Raw genomic sequence first — 27954 nt, forward strand, 5'->3', positions numbered from 1 at the left:
AACTATATTTTACCTTTTGTGATATTCAAGGTGGAGTTGGAAAAATCTACTATTTTTTTTCCAAACTAGAAATAGATGTATTGTTTCACTGTAATATCAAACAATGAAGAAATCTATAGAGAAAAAAATGTCATTTTACATCTCAGAGATAACGACTATTAGTATTTTGGTATAAAGCTTTCTAGATTTTTCTATGGCTTTACCAACATTCAGGTAATTATAGTATGTTTTAAAAGAATAGGATCAGACTATACCTACTAGTACTGTACCTTTTTACGTAATTTCCATATGAACAGGTACACATTTTCATCATAATTTTTAATTGCTTTTCTCTATTCCATTGAATAAACATACCATTTGTGGTTATTTCCAATTTTGCATGAATAGAAGGGATATTCTTATACATGTCTTTTATACTTGTCTGCTTGTTTCTTTGCTATGAACGCTTAAAATGGAATTGTTGTGTAAAAGACTATGTACTTTTATAAATTTTGATAACAATTGTAAAATTTCTTTCCAAAAAATTGTATCTATTTACCTGCCCACCAGCATTGTGAGTGAGCGCCCATGCCTCCACACCCTTGGGAAACACACAGGTTAAAAAGAGGTGGTGCCTTAGGGGGGACATACTTGTAGTCTATGAGTTTAGGGTCATGGAAAGCTTCATGTGGGCTGTGTAATTGTGTGCCTGGTTGCTAAAGAAGGTCACCATCACATAACCAGTGCATTCATTTGTTTACTAAATGGTATAACTCAAGTTTCCCTTTTCCATCCTACTGTCATATCTTAAACCCTCCTCTTGTGTTCTCTTTTAGATTGAGGAAGACACGTGGCAGAAGTACTACTTGGAAGGAGTCTCAAATGAAATGTACACAGAATATCTCTCCAGTGCCTTTGTGGGTCTGTCCTTCCCTACTGTTTGTGAGTAAGTGACCATTAACCATACGCTCTTTGGCTCTCAGGGATATTTAATGTGCCCCTTGTAGGACAGACATCCCACCTCTGCCCAGCACAGTTGGGGCACTCAACAGTTACTGAGGGTATCCTGTGTGCTCAGCCTTGTACGATGAGTGGGAAAGTGGGTCATTACATGGTCCCTGCCTTGGGGATTTCTGCTGGCCCTACATTTCCCTCCAGTCCTGAGAATCTCAGGCTTGGACGTATCATTTGTACGAAATTATGAACTGCAGTTTTCCTGCTTGTCTTGAATTATTCTCCTGCGACAGAGACTCATTTGTGAAGGGTGGCATGAACCCATGACTTTCTGATTTTACCAGGCCAAACCAATCTTGCTAACTCCTTGATGAAAGGGATTTTAATCTCTTTTTCAATTAAATCAGATCATAGAGACATCAGAGAAGCCACTGTTCAAAGTGTGTCCTCAATTTGCTGAGAAAATGTGGAACCAAATGTACAGAAGGAGGCCTTGGAAAAGTCCTTAGCAATTTGGCCCAACATGGACAACCACCGTGTTACAACAAGAAGGCTTGAGGCTGGCCCAGTGGCGTAGTGGTTAAGTTCGCCCACTTCGCTTTGGTGGCCTGGAGTTTGCTGGTTCAGAACCTGGGCACATACCTACACACCGCTCATCAAGCCTTGCTGGGGCAGCATCCCCCATAGAAAATAGAGGAAGATTGGCACAGGTGTTAGCTCAGCAACAATCTTCCTAAAGCAAAAAGAGGAAGATTGGCAACTGATGTTAGCTCAGGACCAGTCTTCTTCACTAAAAAAAAGAAGAAGGCTTAACTTGTCCTTATACTGGCTCAGCAGGATGGATCTAAGCAGGACCAGTCCCAGCCTGTCATGGCCCCTCGAGGTAGAACAGGGAATACCTAAGGGGTATAATCTCAGAAGCTCCAGGTGTCTTGGTCCCCAAGAAACTTCCTTAATGACACTGCCTCCGATTCCCCACTTAGAATCTCAGATGTTGGGTTTAAGTCAAACAGGGGCTCTGTCCCCTGTGAAAACACAATTTTCCTGGGAATGCTGAAACATTAAGCCTGATTACCAACACCTTAGCAAAGGATTTGATAAGCTCAGTCTCACTGATAAAAACTAGGAAGAAATGGGAATCTGGGAACCCATTGGGCTGAGGAAGCAAAGCTGCTCTCTTGTGCTGTCTGCCTGTCTACACACCAAACCTGCCTTCTGGAAAGGGAGATCTGAAGAGGCTAGTCCTGGGGGCTCTCGGGCTCCTCTGTCTCACGGATTCCTGTCGGTGTGCAGTGGAGAGGGGACAGAGTGCCTAGGAGTCTGGTGTTTGCCTGGAGCCTCCTGTCAGTGAGCACAGCAGGCGCACTCTCTCCGTCCCTGGCCCAGACCTGAAGCAGTCCAAAATGGTTTGGCTGTTTACTGACATTTCCCACCCTGTCTCTAAGGGAAAGTCTAAATGCTCAATGCACTGGAAAAGTGAATAGGTAATTGATTCGGAAGGAGTTATTTTCTGAAAATGGATGCCCTGTTGGAACTCCCACGTGTTCCTTTATTTGAGAGCTATTTCTCTTTCTGCCACACAAAGAAGTTAACCATTCAGAGACATTGGGTCCTGGAACACTGAAGCTGTCCCAGGGGATCATTTCCACCTTGGAGCTTGGCCTGCCTAGGATAGAAAGCCCAGGAGAATTCAGGACTTACAATAGAAGCTGGCTTTATAAAAAGGCAATCGAGGCCCCCTATAGCTAAGGCAGGGATAGTCTGAGCACACAGCAGAGCTGCCGGGGCCTGGAGATGTCCTCTGGCATTGGGGGCATTAGCAGGGGAGCATGCGAAGCCCCCTTCCTTGGCTGTTGATTTTCCCTGGCTTGACCGGTGTTTATGTCTAACATAAGTTTTCCCTCGGGACTCTCCCACTGCTTCTCTTACTCTGCTCCTTGGAACCAAGCTTAAGAGTGTTAACCTAGAGGATTAGGACTGCTACCCCTAGGGGCTGCAACTGTGATACCTACAGGGTAAATTTGACTCATGTTTTTGCCCTATACAGTATTTAATTTCCTAAAAGTTAGTTGCCAATATTTCAAAAGAGTTGTATTTCACATAAAAACTGGATTTCTGGCCTCTCTTGAAAATCTGAGGAGCCAACACAGGAGTTGCATTTCTGCCAAATGCTCACTGGCTCCAGTCTGCTGTAAGAAAGGGTTTAGTGTAGGCCTTCCCCTCCCTGATGTCTTAAACCAGACCAAATTTGCATTTACATCCCAGGCCTGGCCCTGTAGACCTGTCAGTTTGCCAACTCTGACCCACTGTGTGGTGTGAAACTTCACTGTCCTTTGGAGCCAGCTAAAGTGCTGGACACTAGTGGCTGCTGAAAATATTTCCCTTGATAGATTTCCAAGTTTAGAACAGTCGCCAAGGAGGAGAAAATGCCTCAGACACACCTTCTTGTCAGAGAATTTAGTATTTGTTCAGTACAGCGTCTGCAATACAAAGAAACTTCTGATGTGAGTGAGAATGTGTTCAACTTAGTGCTATTATTCGTTTAACACAATGATACAGCAGAGGTAGAAATAATCAATAAAGAAAGGACATTTAATGAGATTTAGGAACCTCCCAAAACATTGAAGCTCTCCTCAAGCATTTGATTATCTGGAGGCTTAATTATCTGTGCTTTCTACTTTAAATTAAAGAAAAGCCATAACTCAAAGTTACCAGCAGTTTAATGATAACACTCTTCAATTCAGGTTAATTAAAGCACAGCCGTAATTAGAGTGTAGTGTTGTATATCACCAGGCTGGTGCAGAAGTATTTTCATTACAGTAAGAATTGGCTATTCAATTTCAAGATGACATAAAGGACGCCAAAATATATTTTAAGCTGGTTCATGTAGAAGAAAAAGAATTGGGGATTATTCTGGGTATAATAAAGCACAGATAAAATATACAGATTTTCAGAGCAGTTTCTGTAATTACGTGCTGCATTAAAACAATATGCAGCCAATAACGTCTTAAAGCATGAAAAGAAATAAATTTGCTCTTGCCCTGAGCTGGCAGAGCCCCCTTGAAGAGTGGAGTCATCACACGGGAGAGGTTGGCGTTTTCTCAGAAGCTGGGAGAGTCATTCTATGAAAAGATAAAGGGGAAGGAGAAAGGGGTGAAATTTGAAGTTGTTTCCAAAGAGAACAGAATGGGGGAGGAAGAGAGGCAAGAGGGGCCAAAGACACCCTGAGGCAAGCTTTTTAAAAATTTCAAGCAGAGAGATGCTCTCCTGTCCAGGTGAGACTCATGCCAGTTATACATTTTGACTTCTCTGCACCAGCCTTTTGGCTTCACCATGTATATCACTAGAAGATGCAGCTTTGTTCCAAAAACAGTAACTAATTTAGGCAAAATGCAATATCATTTCTAAATATTTCATTTATGTTTTCTCATTTAATCCTCACAACAATCCTGTAAGGTTTATATTAATATCACTGTCTCTGTTTATAAATGAGGACGCTGTGACTCAGAGGACGTTGGTGCCCCTTCCAAAGCCACCTAGCCGACAAGTTATAGAACCAGGATTTCGATGCTGGGGCCTCTTGCAATTGGGAGCAGCTTGGAGTAGCTGCTAGATGAGGCTGGCTAATTAAGAAACTCCTAGGGAGCTTATTAAGTGGAGAGGTTTCTAGGCACCATTTCCAGATTTTAACGTATGGGATAAGTTCTAAAAAATCTGAATCTTTTACATGCAAGTCGGGTGATTCTGATTCAAAGTCTGATGACTGGGAGCCCCAACTGACTCCATCTCTCCACACCACAGGCTGGAATAACCTCTTCTTATTCCCCACTTTGGGCTCAGTGACTGGAATGTTTTTCTTTGATTGTAGCCAAGTCATAGAATCGTAGGTGGGCCACATCTTGCAAGCTAATGTTTTTGCGATTGGAGCCTTTGTGTGAGCTTGCTCGCCATCATTCCTTCTTCACTTAGGCTATTCTACAATCTCCAGGAATAAATCTGCACTCTACCATGCCAAGTAAACCTCTGACTGCTCTCCCTACTCCCCAGACCTCATCCAATTCAGTATAGAGAAAGGATCTGGGGGCACTGAGCCCCTTAATGCTCTCCACCAGGTTTTCACTAAGGATAGTAACAACACTTTAAGGGTGGGAGAACTGATAAGTGCTAAAATGCAAAGAAGTACAGAGGAAACAAGGGCAGTTCAGGATGCAACCCTCAAAGATGCCTCTTGGCCTTGTTGGAGATCATGGTAGACATGTTCTGGACCTTCCCCAGGATGCCCCTTTAAGCTCCAGCAACTCCTGAGCATCTCCCCTGGGTTTTGCATGGCTGGCTTACCCCTGGGTCTGTGTGGCTGTAAGATCAAGGCAAGGAGCTTTGGGATATGAAGGAGAGAGTGCCACCCATTGTTCTCTGAACACCAGAAAACTACCTGCTTCCTTTTTCCTCCCACTCCTTTCCTTCCTCAGCAGGCAACTGTGGAGGGTGCAGATGGCTAGCTCACACCTGGCAGAAGTGAGGGGCTGGGGTATGAGGCCATGTTTGACACTATGAGCAGTTCCAATAATAAGATGCTGTGTGATGTCATGGAGTATGAGCTATGGAGTCACAAAGGCCTGGGGTCAAACCCCTAGATCAGCCACTTGCTGGATATGTGATTTGGGACAAGGTATTTGATTTCTGCATACCTCCTTCCTTTGCTAGGTACCAGCTGCCCTCCAGTTTCCTCATTTCTGAAACAAGAATGATGTTACTTATCTCTCAGTAGTAGTTAATATCCTTTTCCACTCTCCTACCTCTCTTCCTCCCACCCCCTCTCTATCTTGTCCCATGGAATATAATGTAAGCATTGAGAAAGAAAGAAATACATTGTGGCATTCCAGGTTATATTTACTCTTACCTTTTAGAAAATTCTGCCATCAGTTACCAGCCAGTCAATCAATTAGATATTTAATGAACTTGGTATATGTGTGCCAGTATGCCAGGCATGGTGCCATCCCTAGAGGAACCTGCAATTAGATTTGGTCAAATATATGCACATTAAAAGATTAATACCAGTACTTGTGAATGCCAGGTAAAGGATCTGTTTCCCTACAGCAGCTGCCTTCTGAGAGTTTGCAGTCTGGCCAAGGAACATAATACCCATCCTCAGGGAGAGCTAAACACCCATTGATAAGTGTTTGATGAATATATACAACTGGAGGACGGATGCTAAGAGTTACAGGGAGAGAGAGCTCCCTGTAGGCTGGAGGTGACCAGGAGAGGGTTCTTGGAAGAAATGACATTTGAGCTGTGCCTTGTAAGGCAGTTGGATTCAGAGAGGAACTAAAGAGGGAAAAGGGAATTCTAAGTGGTAGGGAATCAGGAGGCTGGGAGTACACAGTACCAAACAGAACCATCTTAACACCCATGTCTCTTTGAGATTTTCCAATAACAGCCAATTGGTTTCCCCTTTAGATGAGAGAAGAAGAAAAATCAGATTTCTTTTGACATGTGATGTTTTCAGGGGGAAACAGCGATAGTGTTTTTATGATGAGAGCTAGAAAAGGTGAGGATGCACCCCGCTGCCTCAAGGTAAGAAAGTGAAGGCAGAGGGGAGAGGAGGGAGGGAGCGAGGGAAGGAGGAACTGAAGGAAACCACAGGTTCAGAGGTTGGGCTACTCTAAGAGCAAGAACACTATGTTCCAGGTTCTGAATCTCACAGTGAGCGCATTAGCCAGTCAGTCATCACCTGCAAAATATAAAATCTTAATTGTATCAGGTTTTACAACTCAGAGGGGATTAGGACAAAGGATGTATTTAAAATAAGGTGTCCCTCTTTGTCCCCTGCAGATGATGGAGCAGTTAAAATTCAGATTTGATGTGGAGTATTTAATGCCTGGGTAACTTGGGGAACTCTGATCAGATCTTTGCTGTGCTAAAGGGCAGGAGTTCTGCCCTCAAGCCCAGATGGAAGTGTGGATGCTCTTGTGCTGGCTTAAGAGTGTGGGGCCTGGTGGAGGGCGGTTCTCTATCCTCTCATCCACCTGCATTCAGGGCCCCTAAACATTCAGAAAATCATGCTCTCATCCTTTGTTGTTTTCATGGACAGGTCTTTCTAGTGAAGCCACTTGAGAAAGCAAAACTTAAGACTAGCTACCTAGAGAAAGCTGGGTCTCCTGCCCAATGAAAGCTACAGCTAGTTTAACTTGAGTTCTGTGAAATCATTAGTTTTTAGAGAAAGACATTTGAATTTGAACATGGAGCATAAAGAAACTGGCAGACCCGAATATTATATGATCGATTTATTTAGCCAGGCTGCAGAAATGAGCATTTTATGAGAATTTGTGGAGAGGCTCAAGTCTCATATTTAAAAAATATTTTTCCTCAAAAAACTAGCCCTATTCATCCAATTATTTTGGGGGTCTTATACATAGGGCTGAGCATATAGGAAAACAGTAATACAGTATATATGATTATTTCTGCTGCAGGGACCCAGAAAAGGACCAATTACCCTTCTACATGCTAGTGAACAAACCAAAATCTATTATCACCTTTAATCCATTAAAACCCTTTATCAAAGGCTACAGAGGCAATGGCAGGTCTAGAAGTCTCTACAGGAGGGGTCAGGGATGCAGTCCAATTGGAAATGGGATGAATGCTAGGGGCTTGACTTGATGCTGGGTATGCATAACAAACACACAGTTTACATGTTATGTTTCTGATTAATAATAATAGCAAAGCCTTCTAAAAGTGCATTTATTCACATTTTAGGAAAATTCTAATTGTCTGTATCAAAGAATGTAATTATTTTTAAATTCAAGTGTCATAGGTGTGCTAGTGGAGATAAGGTGAGTGTGTGTGTGTGTGTGTGTGTTTGAGGGTGGGGGTGTTCCAAAGCTTCCCATTCCACCTCTATCAAAGTCATTTGGAAATGGAGTCTAAACATCATTTTAAATCACTTCTGTTTTCTTGGTTCTGAGTTTTACAAATCACACCGTTTCAAATTTTCTTTAGCTAGATGTTTCCATTTCAAGAGCCTATCATTTAAATCAAAGCTTTTATATGTAAGTCTTTTTCATTCTAGCCCCTAGATCCTAAAGATCTGGTTTCCCAATGTCCAGGATTTCCATCTGCATCTACTCTGATTGCATGTGTCAGCCTGACATTCCCAGGGTCCCTCTGGATAACTGAAGAGGAGCCTGTGCTTCTGGGTGGAATTGGGTTTGGAGGGCACAGTGAGAGCTGCCTCTTTTGTCCTCGCCCAGCTCGCTCCTGGGGGAGCCATCTTCAGCAGCCCCAAACCACGTCTTTGCGTACTCTTCCTGAGCACATTAGAAGGTGCAATCCTTACCGCAAGTTTCTATGCTTAATTCACACTAGCAAGCAATCTTTCTAGTCAAGGGGACTGATTTAATGGCAAGAACATTTTATTTCCCTCCGGGTAGGTAGAAACAGTTGGACTCTAATTCTTAAGAGCCTTTGTTCAGGAACATCTGGGTTGAAACTACTGTAGTTAACAGATGATGTTGGCAGTAAAAAAAAGAAGGCTTTGTATAATGTCGTTGTCAAATTTGGTAGACCTCTACTTAATAATTATCAAGAAAGCAATCTAACTTTTTATTACAACAGTTTTATTGCAGATTGCTGGTTTAAGACCATTTTGTGACGTGGCATTTTTTTTTTTTAAAGAAGGCATTTCTATTCCCCTGTAATTATTTTTGCAACCGGTGACAACTTTCTGCATTGGACATATTGAGACATTTTATTTTAGAAACCAAGAGATAAATTCTGGCTATCTTAAGGCTAATTTCTTCCTGTTTATCACATTGTGAAAGCTTTCTTGCTTCTTTCTAATACCCTACCTCACCCTAAGCCTTTTTTCTCACCTACCCTAGTCCTGTATGTGTTAAAACACCATAGACTGAGTAAAGCCATAGAATGACTATAGAGCTTGGTTGAGCAAAGCCCATTTTGCTTCACCAAAAAAATGATATTGAATAATGCAAGTAAATATGTAATCTCAGGACATCAGTTCCAGGTAGTCTGAAGGCCCATTCCTGAGAATGAACCCCTTGGAACAGGATCTGTAGACAGTCCCAAGGAGAAATTGCTGTCTATATTTTAGAATTGTACTTACATCATGGCATAGTGGATTGAAGGCAAAAATTAGATCCCCAGAGCATGTCACTGTTACTTCCTTCTACGGCCTTCTTTTCCAATCTGTCTGCTTCTAAGGAGCAAGACAAGTTAAGAAGCATCTTGTTTCAGGATTCTGTAGCCACTTCCAAGCCTTCTCTGCCTAAACTAGCCTTTCCTAGTTTACCACTTTATCTCCTCTGTGTCATTCCAGCAACTCATGACGTTCTGCTCCCCAGTCTTTCATACATGTATTTAATCAGCATTTAGTCAAAGCTTACTCTCTGCTCTTTGCAAAATACCAGGGAGACAAAGCCATGTCTTGCACTGAAGCAGCTCAGTCTTGAGGGCAGAGAGATGAGTAAACAAGTGATGACCACAAATCCAACACCCAGTCTCCTGTTTACTTGCCTTGATCTGCTCTTCTCCACTGGCACCTCAACAGAGGCTGCACCTCTGCTGCAGCCTTAAGCCCAGGACCCTGACGTTGGCAACTCTTTGTGGCAGAATCTAACAAAAAACTGTCATTTTAACAGGGGGAGACATAGTTGTGTTTCCAATGTAAATTGTAACTTACTCAAGATTTGTATTTTGCAAACTTCCAGACGATACTCATTACAGCAGAGATTAAAAGCTTAGATGCCTGTAGGGGGCAGGCCATTAGCAACAAAGAGTGGAAGAGAGAGGAGATCTGAGACACAGGGAGCGGTGGGGACTGTGGCTCATTGGAGAGCACATGTCCCATTCAGAGGGTTAAGTGCTTCGAAGCTCTGGTCCCTTTTAGCCATACAAAATGTGGCTCCAGGGTGGCCATATCTGATTTATCAAGGAAAGCTGAAAAGCTAATTTTTATATGAAATCACCTGTTGGTATCTAATTCCAGTTTTTTAAAAACACTGCACTGAGCAAATAGAGCAAGTCTGCTTTTTGGGCTTCTGGCCCCCACTTCATTTCCTCTGCTTTGATGAGAAGCGTCTGTGTAGCACACTGCACTGAGACTTGATTTCTACTTTGACATTTCTACATAAAAGTTGTTTAGCCTTGAACAAGTTGCTTGATTTCCACTTTTGTTTTTCTACGTAAAGGCCATTTGACTTTGGGCAAGTCTCTTTCCCCTCTTTTGACCTCAGTTGGTCATCTGTATAAGAAGGACAGGCCCAGCCAACCTTGGGAGCCTGAGTCTGAAAATCTGCAGCTGTGGCACTATTTGCATATGATCACCTGGTTTATATCACTCTGTCCCTTTCCTCTTTGCGTCTTCGGCTAGTGAGCAAAGGTTTGTTTTGGGCCAGAGGGCTTCTTAAAAAGAGACTTCCATAAGGCAATATAGAATCATCCAAGATATGTATTTGAAAGTTGTGAAAGAGGACTCAGAGATCTGCTGGCCCACTCCTTGCTAGATTAAGGAATGTGCACAAGGCCACATAGATTTTATTGACTTTTCTGCATTAGAAAGCTCCTTTCTTTTAAATCTAGTTGGTAAATGGTATCATAGTAGCTAGGAAGACATACTTCACCATTACTATGAATTGTTTCTTCCCTTCTCACCAGTAGGATCAGGTCATTACAGCAATTAAGATCCTTGATCCCATGAACTGCCAGACTCCCAAACTGGTGTGGCCGTTGCTCATAGAATAACGGCTGAGTGGCCTCTTCATAATCCATGCTAAGTTAAGACCAGTCTTTTCTTTGAGTTTTTGGCATTTAGGTGCTATTTACATTAGAAAGTGATTACTTAATCTGGTAATTTGGTTCAACAAATACTGCATAAGCCATCTGATACTTAAAACAACTTAAGCTCCAGAAGTAACAGCCCCGTCAATGGTGCATGTTGACGGTGCTCTATGGGACAAATTAAGAAGAACATTTTCCCAGCTGTAGTTGGATACATGGCTTGGTGCTTAAGCCAACTGAATGATCAGCACAAAGCCCAGGTCATTAGAGTCTGACAGGAATCAGAAAACCTGCAAATCACTGGGAGGGCCCAAATATGCCTGGATGAAAGTGGTCCTTTGAAATCTGACTGTCTGTTCAGAGCAATATCGGGGACCGTGACTTCACATGAAAGAATGAGCAGTTGCTCTTATTCTCAGTGGAGAGCATGGGGCCTTCACCAGTACCTTACCTGCAAGCGACACATCCACAAGGCCAACACATCTGATTATGTTGCTTTTCAATTTAAAACTGACACAAAGCCTCCCATTCCACTTAGAATAAGCTGCAGATTCCTTGCCGTGGTCAGCGAAGGCTTCATGATCTTGCTCCTGCCTAGCCCCTAGACATATCACTCTAGACTTTTCTCAATCAGCTGGAGTCTCTCTGTCTTTATTGCTGATCCTCAAAAACCCTGAGTTTCTTCCTGCCTCAGGGCCCATGCACTCGCTGTTTCCACTCCCCAGAAAGCTCTTTCTCTGGATCCTTTCATTGCCTGCCTCTTCTCCTCATGCTCCTGTGCTCTGTGCTCTAGGCTCACTTCCTCAAAATGATCCTCCTGGACCATTGCAAATAACATACCTTCCAAGTTCCTCTTTATCCTGTTAGGTTGTTTTATTTTCTGCATAGTACTTGTCCTCATCTGGAAATTTATTCCTTATTCACTTATATATTTGCCTATTGCCTATCTCTCCCAAGACAAAATAGGCTTCACTGAGGATGAAGATGTTGTATATCTTGCCAGGCACTAGCTGGAGACCTTGGACAAGTTACATGGCTTTCTGAGCCTTAGTTTCATTACCCGTAAAATAGAGATATAAATAGAAGTGTGAATAGCGAGGGTAGTATCTCCCTCTTTGGGATATCATGGGGATTGAGACCACCAAGAAAGGCCCTGACCTGTGCCCCAGCCTCTCCTCCCCCTTAGAATGCTGGAACTAAATAACCATCAGCTCATTTCTTAATCTAGCAGTCAACTAATGTTTTATTATCCAAAATGTCCATAAAACGTAAGTGATAATGCTCATAGTAGAAACTTGTAATATAATATATAATTCTTTTTTTGTTGGTGTGAGCTTTTATTTCTATGAGCATATAAATATATATTTTCATCAAATTGTATCATGTTATTCACATGTTCATATCCATATAATATTATTTGTTGACCTTTTACCTTGAAATATTCTTCAGAAAGTTATTTTGAATGCTATTACTATATTGTACCATACTTTACTTAACCATTGCCTCATTATTGGACATTTAGGTTGCTTTCAATTTTTTTTTACTCTGTATAAACATTACTACCTTGAACATCTTTGTGTATAAATATTTTACTGGACCTTTTATTATTTTCTAAGAATTGAACCCCACTAAGTCGAAATCATTCATTTGTTGAGCTTCTCTATATCAGTGGTTCCATATATGGCACTATGGGGAATTTTAAACAAGCCCCAAACTCTTAAAGAAGTTATGCTGGTTGAGGAGAGAAAGTTCAGACACATGAAACATCAGGAGTAGCCACAGTCAGTATAAAATTGACGAAGGGCTAAATGATGTGGCTGCAGAGAAGGTGCTGGAGGAGTTCTGAGAATAGAAAATCAGAGGCTGGCAGCAGCTGGAGAAGACCTACACAGAAGGCTAGATTTGACATGGGCCTGGAAGGATGGGTCTGGTGGAGAGGCAAGGAGAAGACATTCCCGGGGGGTAGGAACAGCATCAGTGAAGGCCTGGAGGCAGGAATGAGCTAGCCTCAAAGCTGTCTGGGCTGCGGGCATGAGCACTGGGCAGATGAGGTAAGACAGCTTGGATGAAGCCAGGAGTGAGAGTGCTGCAGACATGTGCTGGGCAGTTACACGGAGGCTAAAGATTATTACCATCCTTCCGAGCGCACAGGGGTCTGCTTGGAACAACAATATGAGCTATTTGTACAAAAGACAAAATGGAATCCAAATAACAGGTCCAGCTGCTCCAAATACCTCCCTCCCCCTGCAGTTAACATTTTACTACCCAACTAAGTAGCTAATGAATCTGGCCAGGCATGAATCCCCAGGCATAAATCCCTGCTTGGGGTCTGTGTCTAGACATCCAGACCTGAGCGCAATTTGCACTTGGAACATTCAGCGCCTTATCACTTGCAAGAAATCAGGTTTAATGGGGAAGATGGGGAGGTGTCGCTCCCACCCCCCTACCTTTGGCACAGTGACTGTGGAATGAGGGTCTCTTGCATAATGACTGCATTAGGAGATGGAAAGGTTGCAACAGTGTTTGTTATGTGGCTCTGGTTGTTCAGAAGCACTGACTAGGAGGTTTCTCCATTTCATTGCAGGCTGTGTTTTGTGAAGCTCAAGCTCCTAATGATAGCCATTGAGTACAAGTCCGCCAATCGAGAGAGCCGGTAAGTTTGGCATGACCCAGCAGCCAGCTGACATTATGATGGTGAGAATGCGCACAGAACGCTCAGTCCACTTCTCCTTTTTTACACATTATTTCTTTGCTTGCAGCCCTGATGCAATACCTCTCTGACCCTAGGGCACATTTCAAGGCATGCTCAACTAAATACTGCCGCTTCTATCTCAGAGCTGCCTGGCGTCCCAAGCCCACTGGGCATTCACAGAGAGTTTCTCCAGGGGAAAGTGATGAGGCATCTCAGTCTCCACCCAATCATGTCAACTTGTACTTTTCACCCCTCAGCATGAAACAAGGGGACAGACCCTGTCCTAAACCCATTTTTTTTACTGCTGTGAGCAAAAAGCAGGTGGACTCTGGTCTCCTTCACAGCAAGCATGGGGTAGAGTTGTGATGGTAGATACCAGCTCTCTTGATAGCCAAATTACAAGCAGCCTGTTGTGTACCATATGTGCTTCTCCCGGTGCTACTGAAATCCAGGTGGCGTAATATCAGCCTCAAGTAAATTAGCCAGGAGGGCAGGGCTCAGAGGCAGGAGCCCTCTTTATTTATTTATTTTGCACTTAATTATGTGCAAATCAGACTGATGAGGACCTGGGTCTGGTTGGAATAGATAACACCCCAGTCAATATATGAGTTCATGCTGGAAGAAGGAAGCCTCACATAAACAAGGAGTTTTGTTGATGGAGTACTGTACGCATTACAGATGAAATACAGATGGTTTTTGCTTCCCACTTCTTAGCAATAGTTTTGGGGGAAAGAGAGCTCATTGAGAGATGCCCGGGCTTTTGTCCTCTGAAATGACATTCATGGTTTGCTCCCACCTATAGAAAATTAGTCATCCTGTACATGCCCAAGTGTGGAGTACAGATGCACTCCAACATAGGCCTTAATAACTCAGCAGAGTGCAGGGCAAGACTAGAAGTTTCCTACTATCGTCATTTAAGGAGTTTTCATTATCTGGATGAATGACTTAATAAAGCCAGCCTTCCAAATGTGCAGTCTGTGTCTCTATGACAAAAACACTGGATTGTAAGCAAGTCGATCGAATGTTCTCTGTTACCTTAATCTCCAGATCAGATTGCTCACAAACTCAATCTGATCAAATGTTAAGCTATTTTGAAAATCCAAATCAACCAGCACAAAGAAAAAATGGGGGGCCAGCCCGGTGGTGCAGTGGTTAAGTTCACACGTTCCGCTTCAGCAGCCCGGGGTCCGCTAGTTCGGATCCAGGGTGTGGACATGGCACTGCTTGGCAAGCCATGCTGTGGTAGGCGTCCCATGTATAAAGTAGAGGAAGATGGGCATGGATGTTAGCTCAGGGCCGGTCTTCCTCAGCAAAAAGAGGAGGATTGGCAGCAGTTAGCTCAGGGCTAAACTTCCTCAAAAAAAAAATGGTAGATTTGGTGGCCACATGTAGAACATGGCCATAGCAGTTAACAAATATGTATACAGATATACATTCTTCTTTTCTTTGTTGGCAAAATGAAGAACATTATTTGCAAAACCTTAGAGCCCTGGATATTTGCTGTTCAACAGATAAGGTGGATGTCTCTGGGATTGCTGCTTGCCCATGTTGTTGCCAATACTGACTTGTACCTGTCTTGGGGAAAATGTGTATCCTGGGTTTTTGTAAATGATATTCTTCATGTTGCCAAGTTAGTAAATCTTTGTGTAATTCAGCGTTCTCTCTTCATCACTTTTGTGCATCTCTCAAAAAAGTGTGATGATGTGGGTGATGCTGATGCTTAGTAGTGTTTCTCGGCCATTCCAGAATAATTTCATGGCAGAAGACTGCACCCTGAACCTTGACCAGTCATCTCCCACCTGCCACCATTTGGTCACAAGGAGGGAGGGTGAAAGGCTGTTAATGATTCAGTGTGAATCTGCTGTCACCAGTCTAAGAAAATAACTCAGAGCTCTCCCTGAAGACAAAGTCTTTTCTTTGATGGGCCCTCCAGTTAATTCACAAGTCTGATGTTTTCAACAAAGCTTTGTTGATAGTTTTTTAGATTTTTTTTTTTTTCAGAAAAGGGCAGAAAGAACTTGTTTGGCTTTGTTTTGGCTTTCTGTGTGCGGTTACTAGCTTTAATCCTCAAAAGTGGCTTGGTCTCAGTGTGGAAGCACGTTGGTTCTTGTGGAAAAAGGTGTGTTTGAGGGAATGTGGATCATGTCTTTGAGAAAACACAGGACTTCTCAAACACAGTATCCATGTTAAGATGGATCAAGATTTGACCCTTCCTGAGATAATAATTTTGAGTTTTTTCTTCATTTAAAGATTTCGCATTTTTTTTCCTCTCACGTTTTCTCAGTGACCAGATGTTAAAATTCAGACAACCCCGCTTCTCCTGCCCGCCCCTGCCTCCAACCTGTGTTTAACTACCTCCTTTGTGGTTGTTTCACCCCATGATACTGTTTCCATGCTTTGCTGAAAAACCTTTTTTTCCCATACATCCTTCAAATAATTCGAAACAAAGGTTTTATTCCTTCTTTCCTTCTGGTGTCAGTCAATTTATTATCAAGTTGTTTGATTTTAAACTCTTTTCTTGTCGTTTTGCAGAAGCCGAAAGCGGTATGCACTCTTCGTTAACTTTCCTTCCACTGTTCACCCTCTGTCTTCACTTCTAACCACAGGACTAACCATTTGCCAAGAATTCAGGAAGATAGAGATTATATATATGTGTATATGTATATATAATCTCATTCCCTTGTCTAGTATATATATATATTTTTATATATATGTATATTTTTATATAAACACCTCTCCAACTAGAGTACATAAAAATTGAAAGTAGCATATTGCTTTTCTTGTTGGATTTGTTGATTCTTTTGGATGACGCACTAACTTCTTTGCAGGAAATCTAAAAAAAATGAAAGGCACGATCCCGTTTTCAGTCCTGGCACCAATGATGGGAACAAATGTTATTAAAGTTGAAAAGGAGGGTGTCTCTCTCCAGCCCTTGGTGTCTGTTTCTGTCCTGTCCTGATGTGTCTTGGTGTCCGCCAGACTCTGTGGTGCCATTTGTCTGCATACCACATCCACATTCCCAGTGACCTCCTCCTCCCTGTGTCTAGTTCGAATTTGTAGAGCAGAATTTGTGTTCTTTTATCCACAAAACAGAGACCAAGCCCTTACACTTAACTCTCTTTCCTTACACTTATTTTGATGATAATATTTTGTATTTTTTATTTCTCAGGCAGTACTCAGTACAGACTTAGAACACTGCTACTAAATTGCTAGATTATCACTTTTGATTTACTAAATGAGTACTGTTTATTGAGATGAACTCATGGCTTTATCTTTTTCCTAATGTGTTTGGGCATATTTCTTAATATGAAGCATCTCAACTTTCACCATGTGACCTCACCCTGTTTTGCTGCTGTTTTATGTTGCATGAAGCATGACTAAATCTTCATTGACTGTTTTTTTTTAATTTGGGGGTTAACATTTTTACTGTAGTTTTTCAATAATGTGTTCTCTAAGACAGTATTGTTGAAAACATACCATTGAGATGCCTACTAGTTCATCTTCTCAAGAGTTGTTTTTCTTCATAGTTGTCATCACTGTCATATTTATGTTTGTACTTGTGTGTGTGCATGTGTGTGCGTGTGTGTATCTGAAATTCTTTCCAAAGTCAGATTCTTATATGATTTTTTGAGTAGATGTGTGAAAATAGAGGTGGCTTCCTGTCAGTTTGGTATTATTGATATGATCCAACTGCAAGAAGTTACTGCAACACTTTGCATCTTCAGAGGTCCACAGTGGTTGCACCTCTACTGTTGGCTTTTGGCCTTTGAGTCTTTTTATCTTGTGGTGAAGGCATGTTGTGATGTAGGCATGACTTGTCCTAAAGTGTACCAGAAAGTGACATGGCTTGCTCCCAGAACCAAATATCCAGCATTGTCCTTCCCAAAGGAACTACCTCTTCCCCATCTCATATGGCTGCTTTTTTTCCTTATGTGCAAAGTATATTTTAAAATACCATTTCTAAAATTATTGAGATTGATTTATGCTAAGCAAGTCTTTGCCTGTATCATTGGCAGACCGCAGTGGTGGTCATTCAAGTCTGACCAACTGGGAGCAATCTTTATTATGCTGTCTCTGTGTAAGTGAACTGGGCTTAAGTATACTGAAGCATGGAATACACAACTGTGTCTCCTAAATATATTTTATTAGTAAAAGTGTGTGTGTCTAGTTGTGTGGGACTCTAGCAGCATGTATTTTAAAGCCCAGAAGAAATGAAAAGTTCCAAAAAGGCAATAAGATTTGAGATTTGGGGTTTCTGTAGGCTGTGTCCTAACACAGCCCACAACCAGAGGGCAGTTGTGCTCCCTGAGAGGCGAAACAATTGGTTCAAAGCCCCACCCAATAGCTATTGTCTATGACCTTGTGTGGTCAGAGAGGCAACTTCCCAGGGGCGTGATTCATCTGGGCACAGCATGAACTGAAGGCCTTGATGGTTCTAATTCTCTTGCTCTTGTTAATGAAGTCCCATTAGCTTGCTAGACACATATGATTACCATGTATCAAGTACAAACTATATTCTCACGTGAGTGATATTTTTGCACTTGCTTGGGGAATGGTACATTACACCTACCAAAAATGGAATGGGGAGGAGAGAAATACACACCTGTCATATTTATCCATAATGGATAAAAGTTTCCTTTAAAAAATATCTGTTTCAGTTGAATTACCAACTGTTTCTATATTTACATATTTATACTTTCTGCATCTAGGAGATTGTTAGCTCATCTGCCCACCTCCTAGAAGAAGTGTGATCCCTCCTTTGGTTGGCATGAGCGATGAGATTGTAGCTTGGTCTTACTAGAGAGGGAAAGGAACGCTTTTGGAACTGAGGCCAATGATTTATGTTTTTCGTTCATTCAGTAAACAGTTGAAAAGTGCCTATTGCATGCAGGGCTCAAAGCTTGATACTAAGAGAAACATATTTACAAAAGTAAATAAAACGTGATCAGACCTTTCACTCCTTTACCCAACTGTGAGTTCCTTACACAAAATATGTATTTGCTCCATACAGTGGGTGAGGAATCAGAGACTAAGTCTAGATTCAAAACCAGCCTAAAGGGGGCTGGCCCCGTGGCCGAGTGGTTAAGTTCACGCGCTCCGCTGCAGGCAGCTCAGTGTTTCGTTGCTTCGAAACCTGGGTGCGGACATGGCACTGTTCATCAAACCACACTGAGGCAGTGTCCCACATGCCACAACTAGAAGGACCCACAATGAAGAATATACAACTATGTACTGGGGGGCTTTGGGGAGAAAAAGGAAAAAAAATAAAATCTGTAAAACCAGCCTAAGAGCAAAAGAAAAAGAGAGATCAAGAATCCTTGGGGAAGAGACCACACCAGCCTTTCGCCTCCAGCTGCCACTGAATGTTTTCACTGGAAATGAACAAGGTCATACAAGAATGGGGATCATTTATAGGTTCCTTGAAATGAGAGAAAGCTTGCCCTTGCCAAGATGTCCCTAATGGAATTCTGCTAATTGATCTGTGGGTATTTTTCTTAGAGATTTTCTTGATTCTCCACATGACACATCTCAAAGTTTATCTCTGATAAACTAGTGAATTAGACAAAGTTGGAGCCAGAGATTAATTTCAAGTGATGCACAGGGAGGGAGACCTTTGGCAGTCATAAGAACAAAACAAACTTGACATTGGATATTCTTTTAGGAGATCAAAGATCTTTGGAAAGATTTGTGTATTCCCATTAGAAGGTCAATAACAAATTCTAAGAGTAGTAGGCACTTTGCCGGGAAAAAAAGTTACTTCCGTCTAGGATCCTTATCTTTTTATATTTTTGAAAGAGAAAGATTAAACTTTATTTAAACTTTATAGATTTGGAATGTGCACAGAAGACTTAATGTCTAAAATATTGAAAAGGCTAATATATTTCCCCAAAGTCTTTGAAACTTTGTACCTTTACACAGGGAGTACTATAGTAGTGGTCCCCTGGAATCAGGGACACATGATTCTTTGCCAAACCCTTAAATATATGAGTGGAATCCAGCACAATGGGCATCTTTGTGTATCTAGACTTCTCTCCTTCGTTATTCTCAAGAGCTGGGCTCATCCTTTTGATTTCCACCCAGAAGTCTGCCTTAGCCTAATCCGGATAGCTGTGAATGATACAGCCTCAGACCTCATGCAGAGATGACTTAAGCCCTCTCACCCCGTCATAGAGAACAAGAGGGCATCCTGGAGTAGCTTGGTCAGTCATGTCGTTTGGAGGTTCTTTGGTGCCTTACACAATCAGCCATAAGGTTTAAGGAACAGAGACACTCCACTGTGCAGCCAAAAGCCGGTCCAAATTACCCCATCTCCAGATGTTATGCAGCAATAAGATGTTTTGGATACTGCAGTCAGTAAAAAGGTCTTTCAATGACAATGGGTACCTCCTGGGTAGTTTATTAGCACCCAAGAACAAAATGGAGAGCTGTGATGCTGTGAGAGATTATTTACTTCTCATTTAGTTGCTGTAATCACCTTTCTTACCATTAATAGTGACCATGTATTAGGGATCTACTATGTGACAGTCACTCAGCACATAGTATGTACTTTAATTCTCTTAGTGACACTGTAAGCTAGTGATTATTCACCCCGTTTTACAGACGAGGAGAGTGAGGCTTAGCTGCATCCACATGCCCAGGGCCAGAACCTGAACTTGTAAGGCCTGACAACTGCACCTGCTTGTTTAACCAACATTGGCAGAAAACCTGGGACTTGAAAAAAATCTGCCTTACATCTGTGCCCCAAATCGTTCCTTTCCACCTCTTGACTAAAGCAAGCTTGAAGGCTATAATAAATTCTTTCAACCTGCAGTCTCTGGAATGCCAATCCCAAATGCTCACTGGAGGCCACTTCTTGTTCACTGTTGATAAAGGACAGAGGAAATGAAAAGAAACTTTCCATTGATAGGAGCCTTGCCATCATTGTATTCGCACCATGACACAGTGGGATGGATCATGGGAGTGCAGCTGCTGAAGCACATAATGTACAAATGGGAAATGGTTCTGTGCGAGGCTTGTTTTACACATATGTATCACCCAGACACTGATGAGTGTCCAGTTTCTCCTTTTGAATTGTGTTGTTGAAATCATGATAGGGTTTTTTTCACTCAGAAGCTTTTTTTTATACTCTTATATGAATACATATTAGAAAGTAGACTTTTCCTACTTTAGGAATTAACTCCTTTAGACCCCAGAAGTACCTGGAATTTTTTGTGTGTCCTTGTACAATATTCTGGACTGTACAGTTCTTCACCCTGTAACTTCATCTCATTGTAGACAGGATATTTTGATATGAAGTCCTGTGTTCCGTTCCATGGAGCCAGCTAAAGAAAATCTGAAAATTCCGTTGGAAATGAAATATACTTTTGGCTTTTTTTACAATAATAAATAATAAAAGTAACAGGAACCAACATGCATTTAGCCTTCTGGGCATTATCTCCCTTAATTCTCTGAAGAAAGACCGTGATTATCATCATCCCTAACTTGTAGATGAGGAAATTGAGTTTTAGGGAGGTTTAGTAACCCACCAAAATCAGACAGCTACTAAATAGCAAGGCTGGAATTTGGAGCCAATTTCTAATTACAGAGCCAGGGCATATAAGAACTGCCTTGCAGGAAAGAGGGTAAGAAAATGTGTAAAATCCAGAATTCTGCCTTCTAAAACAACATATTTAATTGGCTTTGAAAAAAGAATCCATCTAAACTGTATAAGGTCTGAATCTTTTCTCGTGATCTTGAAACGTCAGAGGGCTAATAGACCAGCGTGAAGAGTGGGTGGAGGGTAATTAGTCGGTGCCTGTACAATGCTGCTGCCCATTGCAAGCTGTGCTGTCAGTGTGGCCTGCTGCTTCCTGATTTGTGAGGATTCTCGTTGTTGCCTGTGGTTCTCGGGCAGAACAGTCAAATCTTCATGGACTCTTGCTGTTATTTAGCGTTAAAAACAGCGATGACACGGGATTGGTCACCTTCTGTTAGCTCTTGTTATGGGTAAGAGTGGATATTCTTATGATGACAATTATTTTGCGACAATCATCTACTCTGAGTTGTCCCAACAGAAGAAAAGTTCACCTGAGTCCTTCCTGTGTTGCTACATCACTGCATTGGCTACAGCACGTTTCTGGAATGGTTTTACCAGCAGAAAAAGATTACATGTTAATTGTCCTCCTCCATTTTGATTGTTTTAGACTGTTGAGGACTTCCTTTAGCCTGATTCCAAACATTTATTACCTGAAATACCAGCTTTTCAGATCAAAGAATCTCTCTGTTGTATATACTGCTGCATTTAGTGACCCAACTTGCCTGTCCATTCAGCCCAGAGCCTCATCTCAGTCTCTGTGTAAAACATTCCTGTATTCTGTTTTTGATCTGCATAAAATTAAACTTGTTTATTTCACCCATTTATTAGACTAGTATACATTTATCTCTTCTGTCAGTCCAAACACAACTTTGTCAGCTAATCTATTTCTACCACTCTGAAATAGGACAGGGTAATTCTAGGTTCATAGTTCCCTGCAGGGAAAGCTTTCTTAGGGGTAATTTGCATTTGTTTTCTAATCAGTTTGCCCCAATCAGGATGTACAACACATGCACCTCATTCAAGCACTCCCATCCATGTTTGTAAACAGCAGACTGGAATCATTAGGTATTTCCAACTGCTGACATTTTCATTTTTCACTTTTCTGGTAGACCTAATTCTTTCTACATAGGCTGCACATGGAATCTACTTCCATGTTCTTCTCAGTGTCATGCAGCTGTTCTGTTTGCTTCTGCATTGGTCACAGGTGTCTTGTACCATTCCCTGCAGTAACACGTGGTATGTATACATATATGTGTCTGTATACATATAGGGGTCCCATTAATGCTCTGTCATGTAATGAGAAATTGGTGTGGCAGTAGCTTTATTAGACCAATAACACTCAATGTTGACCATCCATTAGCAGTTTCCAAGGGGAAACATTATTAGAACTTTGCTTTAAGTCAGAAGCCCATCATGGCACCCTCATTATACAAACCCAGCCTTAAAACCTAGATTTGCTTTGATTTCTGCATTTGGGAGAATGCCAGCCTGGAACTTAAGCAGTAGAGCTTTATGATGGCATTATTCAACTAAACGTGTGGGACAGTGGACATCAGGCTCTAGACAAAAATCTTTGGGGAAAGAATGGTGGGCCCCCTATAAAATTAACAGCACAGTGTGCCTTCAAAGTTTTACTCAGAGTGTGACCTCACAAATGTGTCTTCTTTGTTTGTTTTTGTTCGTTGAGCAGTATATTAATTAATCCTGGAAACCATCTTAAGATCCAAGAAGGTACTTTAGGATTTTTCATCGCAAGTGATGCCAAAGAAGTTAAAAGGTAAGAGTTTATTTTCACCTGCCTTTCTTTCTGGCCCAGCTATAGGCATCTTGATTCACTGAGCTGGGGCATGCTTCCACTATGCACAAGGCCCTAACCCCAAAACTTCCTGACATGTCTATGGGCATCAAAAGGTGCTAGTCTTAGGAAAAAGAGAGTGTGCTTTCAAATGCTTCCAGGGACTCCTCTTCACATAATCAATTCCACATCTTGGACTTAGAATAATAGCATTTTAGAACTAGGAGGGCCTAGTTACCTGCTCCTTCATTTCCCAGATGAGGAAAGTGAGTCCCAAAGAGAATCATCCTGATTCTTAATGACCAGAACAATACAACATAGGACAACTGGCTCCTTGTCTATACTCTTTATTTAATATCATGCATGCAAATTTACTTGAGAATCATCGATTTTCTACCTTGAATGCTGAATGGAATCTCAAAGAGTTTGTATTAACTTCAGATGAAATACTAAGCTGGCTATATTTCTATTTGTGGTCTTCTAGGTAAGCGGCTGAAGTTGTCAGGTTCAATTCTTAAGTATCTGCAGGTACAGCCCAGGATTTCACTGGCCTCAATGTTTTATGACACTTTTATTAGTACCCTTGAACCTGTTTAAGCAGCTTAGGAAATCACAGAGCTCTTTGCAGAACACCATGGAATATTGTTATATTTGATTCTATCCTATGAACTAGAAAAAAAATTAGCAGAAAATGTGACTCACATGGTCAGACAGGTCACTCAGCTCAACAATAATATCACATAAAATATTTTAAATAAATATTAAATAAATTATAAAAGTCTGTAATTATTTATATAAGCCTATTGTTTTCATTTAATGAGTTCCTACTCAAAGCCAGGCCTGTGCTAGGTGTTCGACATATTTTATTGCTGCTTCTCAAAATAACCTTGTAAGGTAAGTTTTCTAAAACACTCAGGGCTTTGGTTTTCTCATCTGTAAAACTGAGATAAATGAATTGTGCAAGGCCATGCAGCAGATAAGGAAGTGGCAGAGCCCAGATTGGAATTGGTCTTTCCTTTTCGAAAATCCACACATTCTACCAAATTTAGTAATACTAGCAAATTCTTGCATAGAGTTTAATGTGTGCCAGTACTGTCCTAAATAGCAGGTGCCAGGTATTGCTGACCTCATTTAACCCTCTCAACAACCTTAGGAGCTTGGGGCATTACTATTCCAGTTTTACATGTGAGGAAGCTGAAGCACTCATGGTTAACTTGCCCAAAGCCACACTGTGAGTGAGCAGTAAAGCCTGGTTTCAAAACCAGGAGGTTCAGTTCCAGAGCTTGTGTTCTTAATTATTTTCCAAGAGGTGAGCCTGGCATGCTGAGCACAGAACTATAATATTTGACAACTGATGCTTATTATTTTCTTCCTCTTCACTCTATGCAAACTAGCCATACCAGGTATAGAAGCTTTTAGGGAAAAAAAAATGGGATGGAGAAGCAAAAAAAAAAATCCTTAAAAGTGAGCTCTCTGATCACTTAAATTTACTTCTGCAAATTGGGAAAGGATTGCCATTATTCAGATGTGGGAGAGGAAAACCTCCTTATCCATTTCATGGAGTATCCCAAGAACAGTGTTCACCTGAGAGAAGAAAGTGAGGGTGAATGGGACTGAAGCCCCCCCAACCTCTGGAAGAGAAAGTTGTGCCCACGTCCAGACTGTGAGATACAAAAGCTGAAAGCAGCATCTGAGCACCACGTCCGGGGGCTGGGGAATACAGCGGCACCGCAGATCACATGTGTCTCTCAGATAGCAAATATAACATGAAGCTCCCATTTGTGTAATTCCATTTCCTATTGCATCTCTCACTAATGAATGTCACAAATACCAGGCAGTCCAAAAAACAAATTACCTCCTATATTAGGGAGTGCAGTATGTCTCATTTCACTGCTTTATGGTATTCACAAATACATGCTGACACAATCAGCTACCACACCAGCCTGTAATTTTCCATGGTATGTGATGTGTCAGAGCAAATGCTGTCAGTTAGGGGATTTCAAATAGATGAAGACTGCAGAAAAACCACAGATTGGACATTTGAGATTTGAATGAAACTAAACAAGTTTTGTAGAAATGGAAAAGTAGATTATGATGATCTAGTATTGAATTTGCACCCTCCACTGCAAAAAACAACCAAAGAAGTGAATGGATTCTACCTTGTAGCAAGTTTCAGATGCGGTGTTTTAGGAAAAGAGGAGTGAAACCATCCATTTCCAGTCTTAGAAAGCTCACTTTGGGATGAGCATTTGGGCACTTGTCCTTTAGTTCTTGCCACTAAATAGTTTCCTTTTTAAATAACCTTGGAACATATTCTTTAATGTAAGAGTCACAAAATGGTGCCTCATTGACTCACCTTGGCTTACAGACATAATTCATGTGAGTCACAATTTTAAAAAATAAATTAGTTGCCAAGATGAAGAAGTCATATCTTTATATAAAAATCCTTACTGGTTTTTCCTGAAAAACTGCAGATCCAGCATTACTGAGCAGCACTCTCACACTCATTCATTCATTCATCTCTGTAGGTCAGTCACTTTCTAGAATATTCTATACTAGGTGCTGGGGAAATAGTGGTGAACAACGGCGGGAAGTCCCTGTTCCCATGGGCTCACACTCTAGGGAGGAGAGAGTTGTAGTTTTGTTTATTCATGGTGCAAAGAATTAATGCAGCTGGGTCACTGATTGAGATTGGGTATTAGTGAAGGCTACTCTGAGGGAGTGACACCTGAGCAGAGATGGAGGTGATAGGAAAGAATCCATCATACCAAGATCAGAAGGGAAGAGGAGACATGGTGGGAACAGTTTTCTTGTGTTTAGGGAGCCGAGGGAAAGAAAGTGTGTCTGGGGAGTGGAGTGGCGAGATGAGGCTGGAGAAAAAAGGAAGGATGGTTCCCATAAGTCTTTATAGAGTGGTTGGATATGTTATACAATGCAGTCATTGATGGTTTTAAGCTGGGAGTGATGTAGTCTGATTATTATTAAAAGGCCTTTCTACCTACGTTGTGGAGAATGGGAGGTAGTGGAGCGGGAAAGGAGGCTGAGAGACGTGGAGACGGCTGCAGAGTTTAGGTGATAGAGGATAGCTTGGGCTAGACTGGTAAGTGGAGGTGGAGAGAAATGAGACCACTTCAGAAGATGTTAGAGAGTCTGTGGGACTCACTGATGAAGTGGATGTAAGAAGTGAGGGGAAAAAAGAGTACTCTAGAATAGAGCCTAGGTTTGGAACTTATACAGTTGGGTGGATGATGGCTCCATCTTACTGAGATGGGGAAAACTGGAGGAGGAGAAAGTTTATGTGGTAGGAAATTAAGAATTCTATTTGGATTATATTAATTCAGAGACATCTACTAAACATACACGTGGAGATGTCATAAAGGCAGTTGGATCTAAGATTCTAGAGTTCCAGGGAAAGGTGAGGGATGGAGATGTAAGTTTGGGCGCTGTATCAGTAAGGGTCCCGAGAAGAAACAGATGACACACTTAAATGCGAATAGGGAGGAGGGTTTTATGAAGGGTCTGTATAAAGCTGTGGGCAGAGAGTTAAGGAAAGTCAACAAGGGATGGCAGAGCACCCCAGAGCTAGCAGCAGAGGGGAGCCACTCTCAACCCTGGATGTGCAGAGTCAAGGGACAGGAGGGCTGTCAGAACCTGGAGAGAGAGGTCAGAGTGTGGGAAAGGCTGCCTGGTAGGAGCTGTGTCCTTCAGGAGAGAATTGTTGTCACTACCATTTCATGACCTGGCAGGGAGGAACTCATCTCTTCTCACCCTCCAGTCTCCTGCTGGCTTCTCCCACTGGCCAAACACAACAGAAACCAGAGGACAAGGAGACCCTAAAGACCAGCCTCTTAGGATGTGGATCTGGTCTTCTTGATGATGCGTGTGTCAAGATCACCAGCTAAAGGCTGCCTGGGCAAAGGGTGACATGAGCAGGAGAGGAAGTGGAAAGGAGAGCAGAGAGAAGTGAGACTGGAGGAGGAGGCAGAGAGCAGATCTTGAGGAGTGTGGGAAGGCCCCTGAAATCCACAGCCATGGATTTCAAATGAGATCAGTCAGGACAGTTGTGTTTCCTTTCCCCAGCAACACTCAGCTGCTCAGTGCAGGTGTGCTGTAAGGCGGGGGCTTTGCCAGGTGAGCAGGTGAGAGGCAGAGAATGGTGCTTGCAAAGAAGTGCCACTCGGCAAAAGTCAGCTGGAGCTTAGATACTCTGCCCCCTCCAGCTCACCACAGACCCTCACCCCTGCTCCATTTCACTCATTACCTGTCTGGCCCCTGTGGTTATTTCATTTCAGAATCTAGCTTTAATTCGTGAAGAAATCACACTTCATGTTTTCAACAGTCTATTCAGACTCATCATCATTTCATCACCTCTTTAGTAGAGATGTGTTTAAGACCTTGGGCTCTGGGACTAGACTACGTGGATTTGGATCCTGGCTCTGCCACTTTTAGCTGTGTGACCTTGGGCAGGTCACTTAACCTCTCTGTGCTTCAGTTTTCTTATCCATGAAACAGAGATAACAATCATACCTCCTTCAAAGGATTGTTTGAGGATCAAATTCATTAACACATAAAATGCTTAGTGCCTGGCCTATAGTCTGTGCTCTATAAATGTTAGCTATTATTTTTCTTGTCATTATTATTATGTGTAGGAGCATCAAATGGAACAGAAAATGGCCAAAGGAAGTGGAAGCAAAATTGCTTCCTCCTTTCCTGTCCTTCCCCTTTCAAGGCAGGTCACCACTGATTGGGTTCTTAGCCACATTGCCCCTCCAGGCAAACAGTCAGCTACCTTTTCTTTTTTTGCAACATGCATGAGAACTGGCATTTAAAGAAATAGTGGGGGCCAGCTCCATGGCCGAGTGGTTAAGTTCACGCGCTCTGCTACAGCGGCCCAGGGTTGGGATCCTGGGCTCGGATATGGCACTGCTCGTCAGGCCACGTTGAGGCGGCGTCCCACATCCCACAACTAGAAGGACCTGCAACTAAGATATACAACTATGTACCAGGGGGGTTCGGGAAATAAAGCAGAAAAAAAAAAAAAAAGATTGGCAACAGTTGTTAGCACCCCCCCCCCCCTCAGAAAAAAAGGAAGATTAGCAACAGTTGTTAGCCTAGGTGCCAATCTTTAAAAAAAAAAAAAAAATGAAATAGTGGATGAGCTGCTAG

General features: G+C 42.0%; 1 protein-coding gene across 7 annotated transcripts in view; it reads left to right on the top strand.

Moving 5' to 3' along the window:
• The window catches only part of KCNMA1 (potassium calcium-activated channel subfamily M alpha 1), a 713595-nt gene that overhangs the window by 545337 nt on the left and 140304 nt on the right, over positions 1 to 27954 (top strand). For all 7 annotated transcript variants that reach the window (XM_046653011.1, XM_046653014.1, XM_046653010.1 and 4 more), the window contains exons 15-17: positions 816 to 925; positions 13310 to 13378; positions 22684 to 22770. In XM_046653011.1, the coding sequence (XP_046508967.1) occupies positions 816 to 925; positions 13310 to 13378; positions 22684 to 22770 (266 nt within the window). The remainder of the gene's footprint in view (positions 1 to 815; positions 926 to 13309; positions 13379 to 22683; positions 22771 to 27954) is intronic.

The sequence above is a fragment of the Equus quagga genome, chromosome 2 (genome assembly GCF_021613505.1).
Source record: "Equus quagga isolate Etosha38 chromosome 2, UCLA_HA_Equagga_1.0, whole genome shotgun sequence".
Taxonomy (NCBI): Eukaryota; Metazoa; Chordata; class Mammalia; order Perissodactyla; family Equidae; genus Equus; species Equus quagga.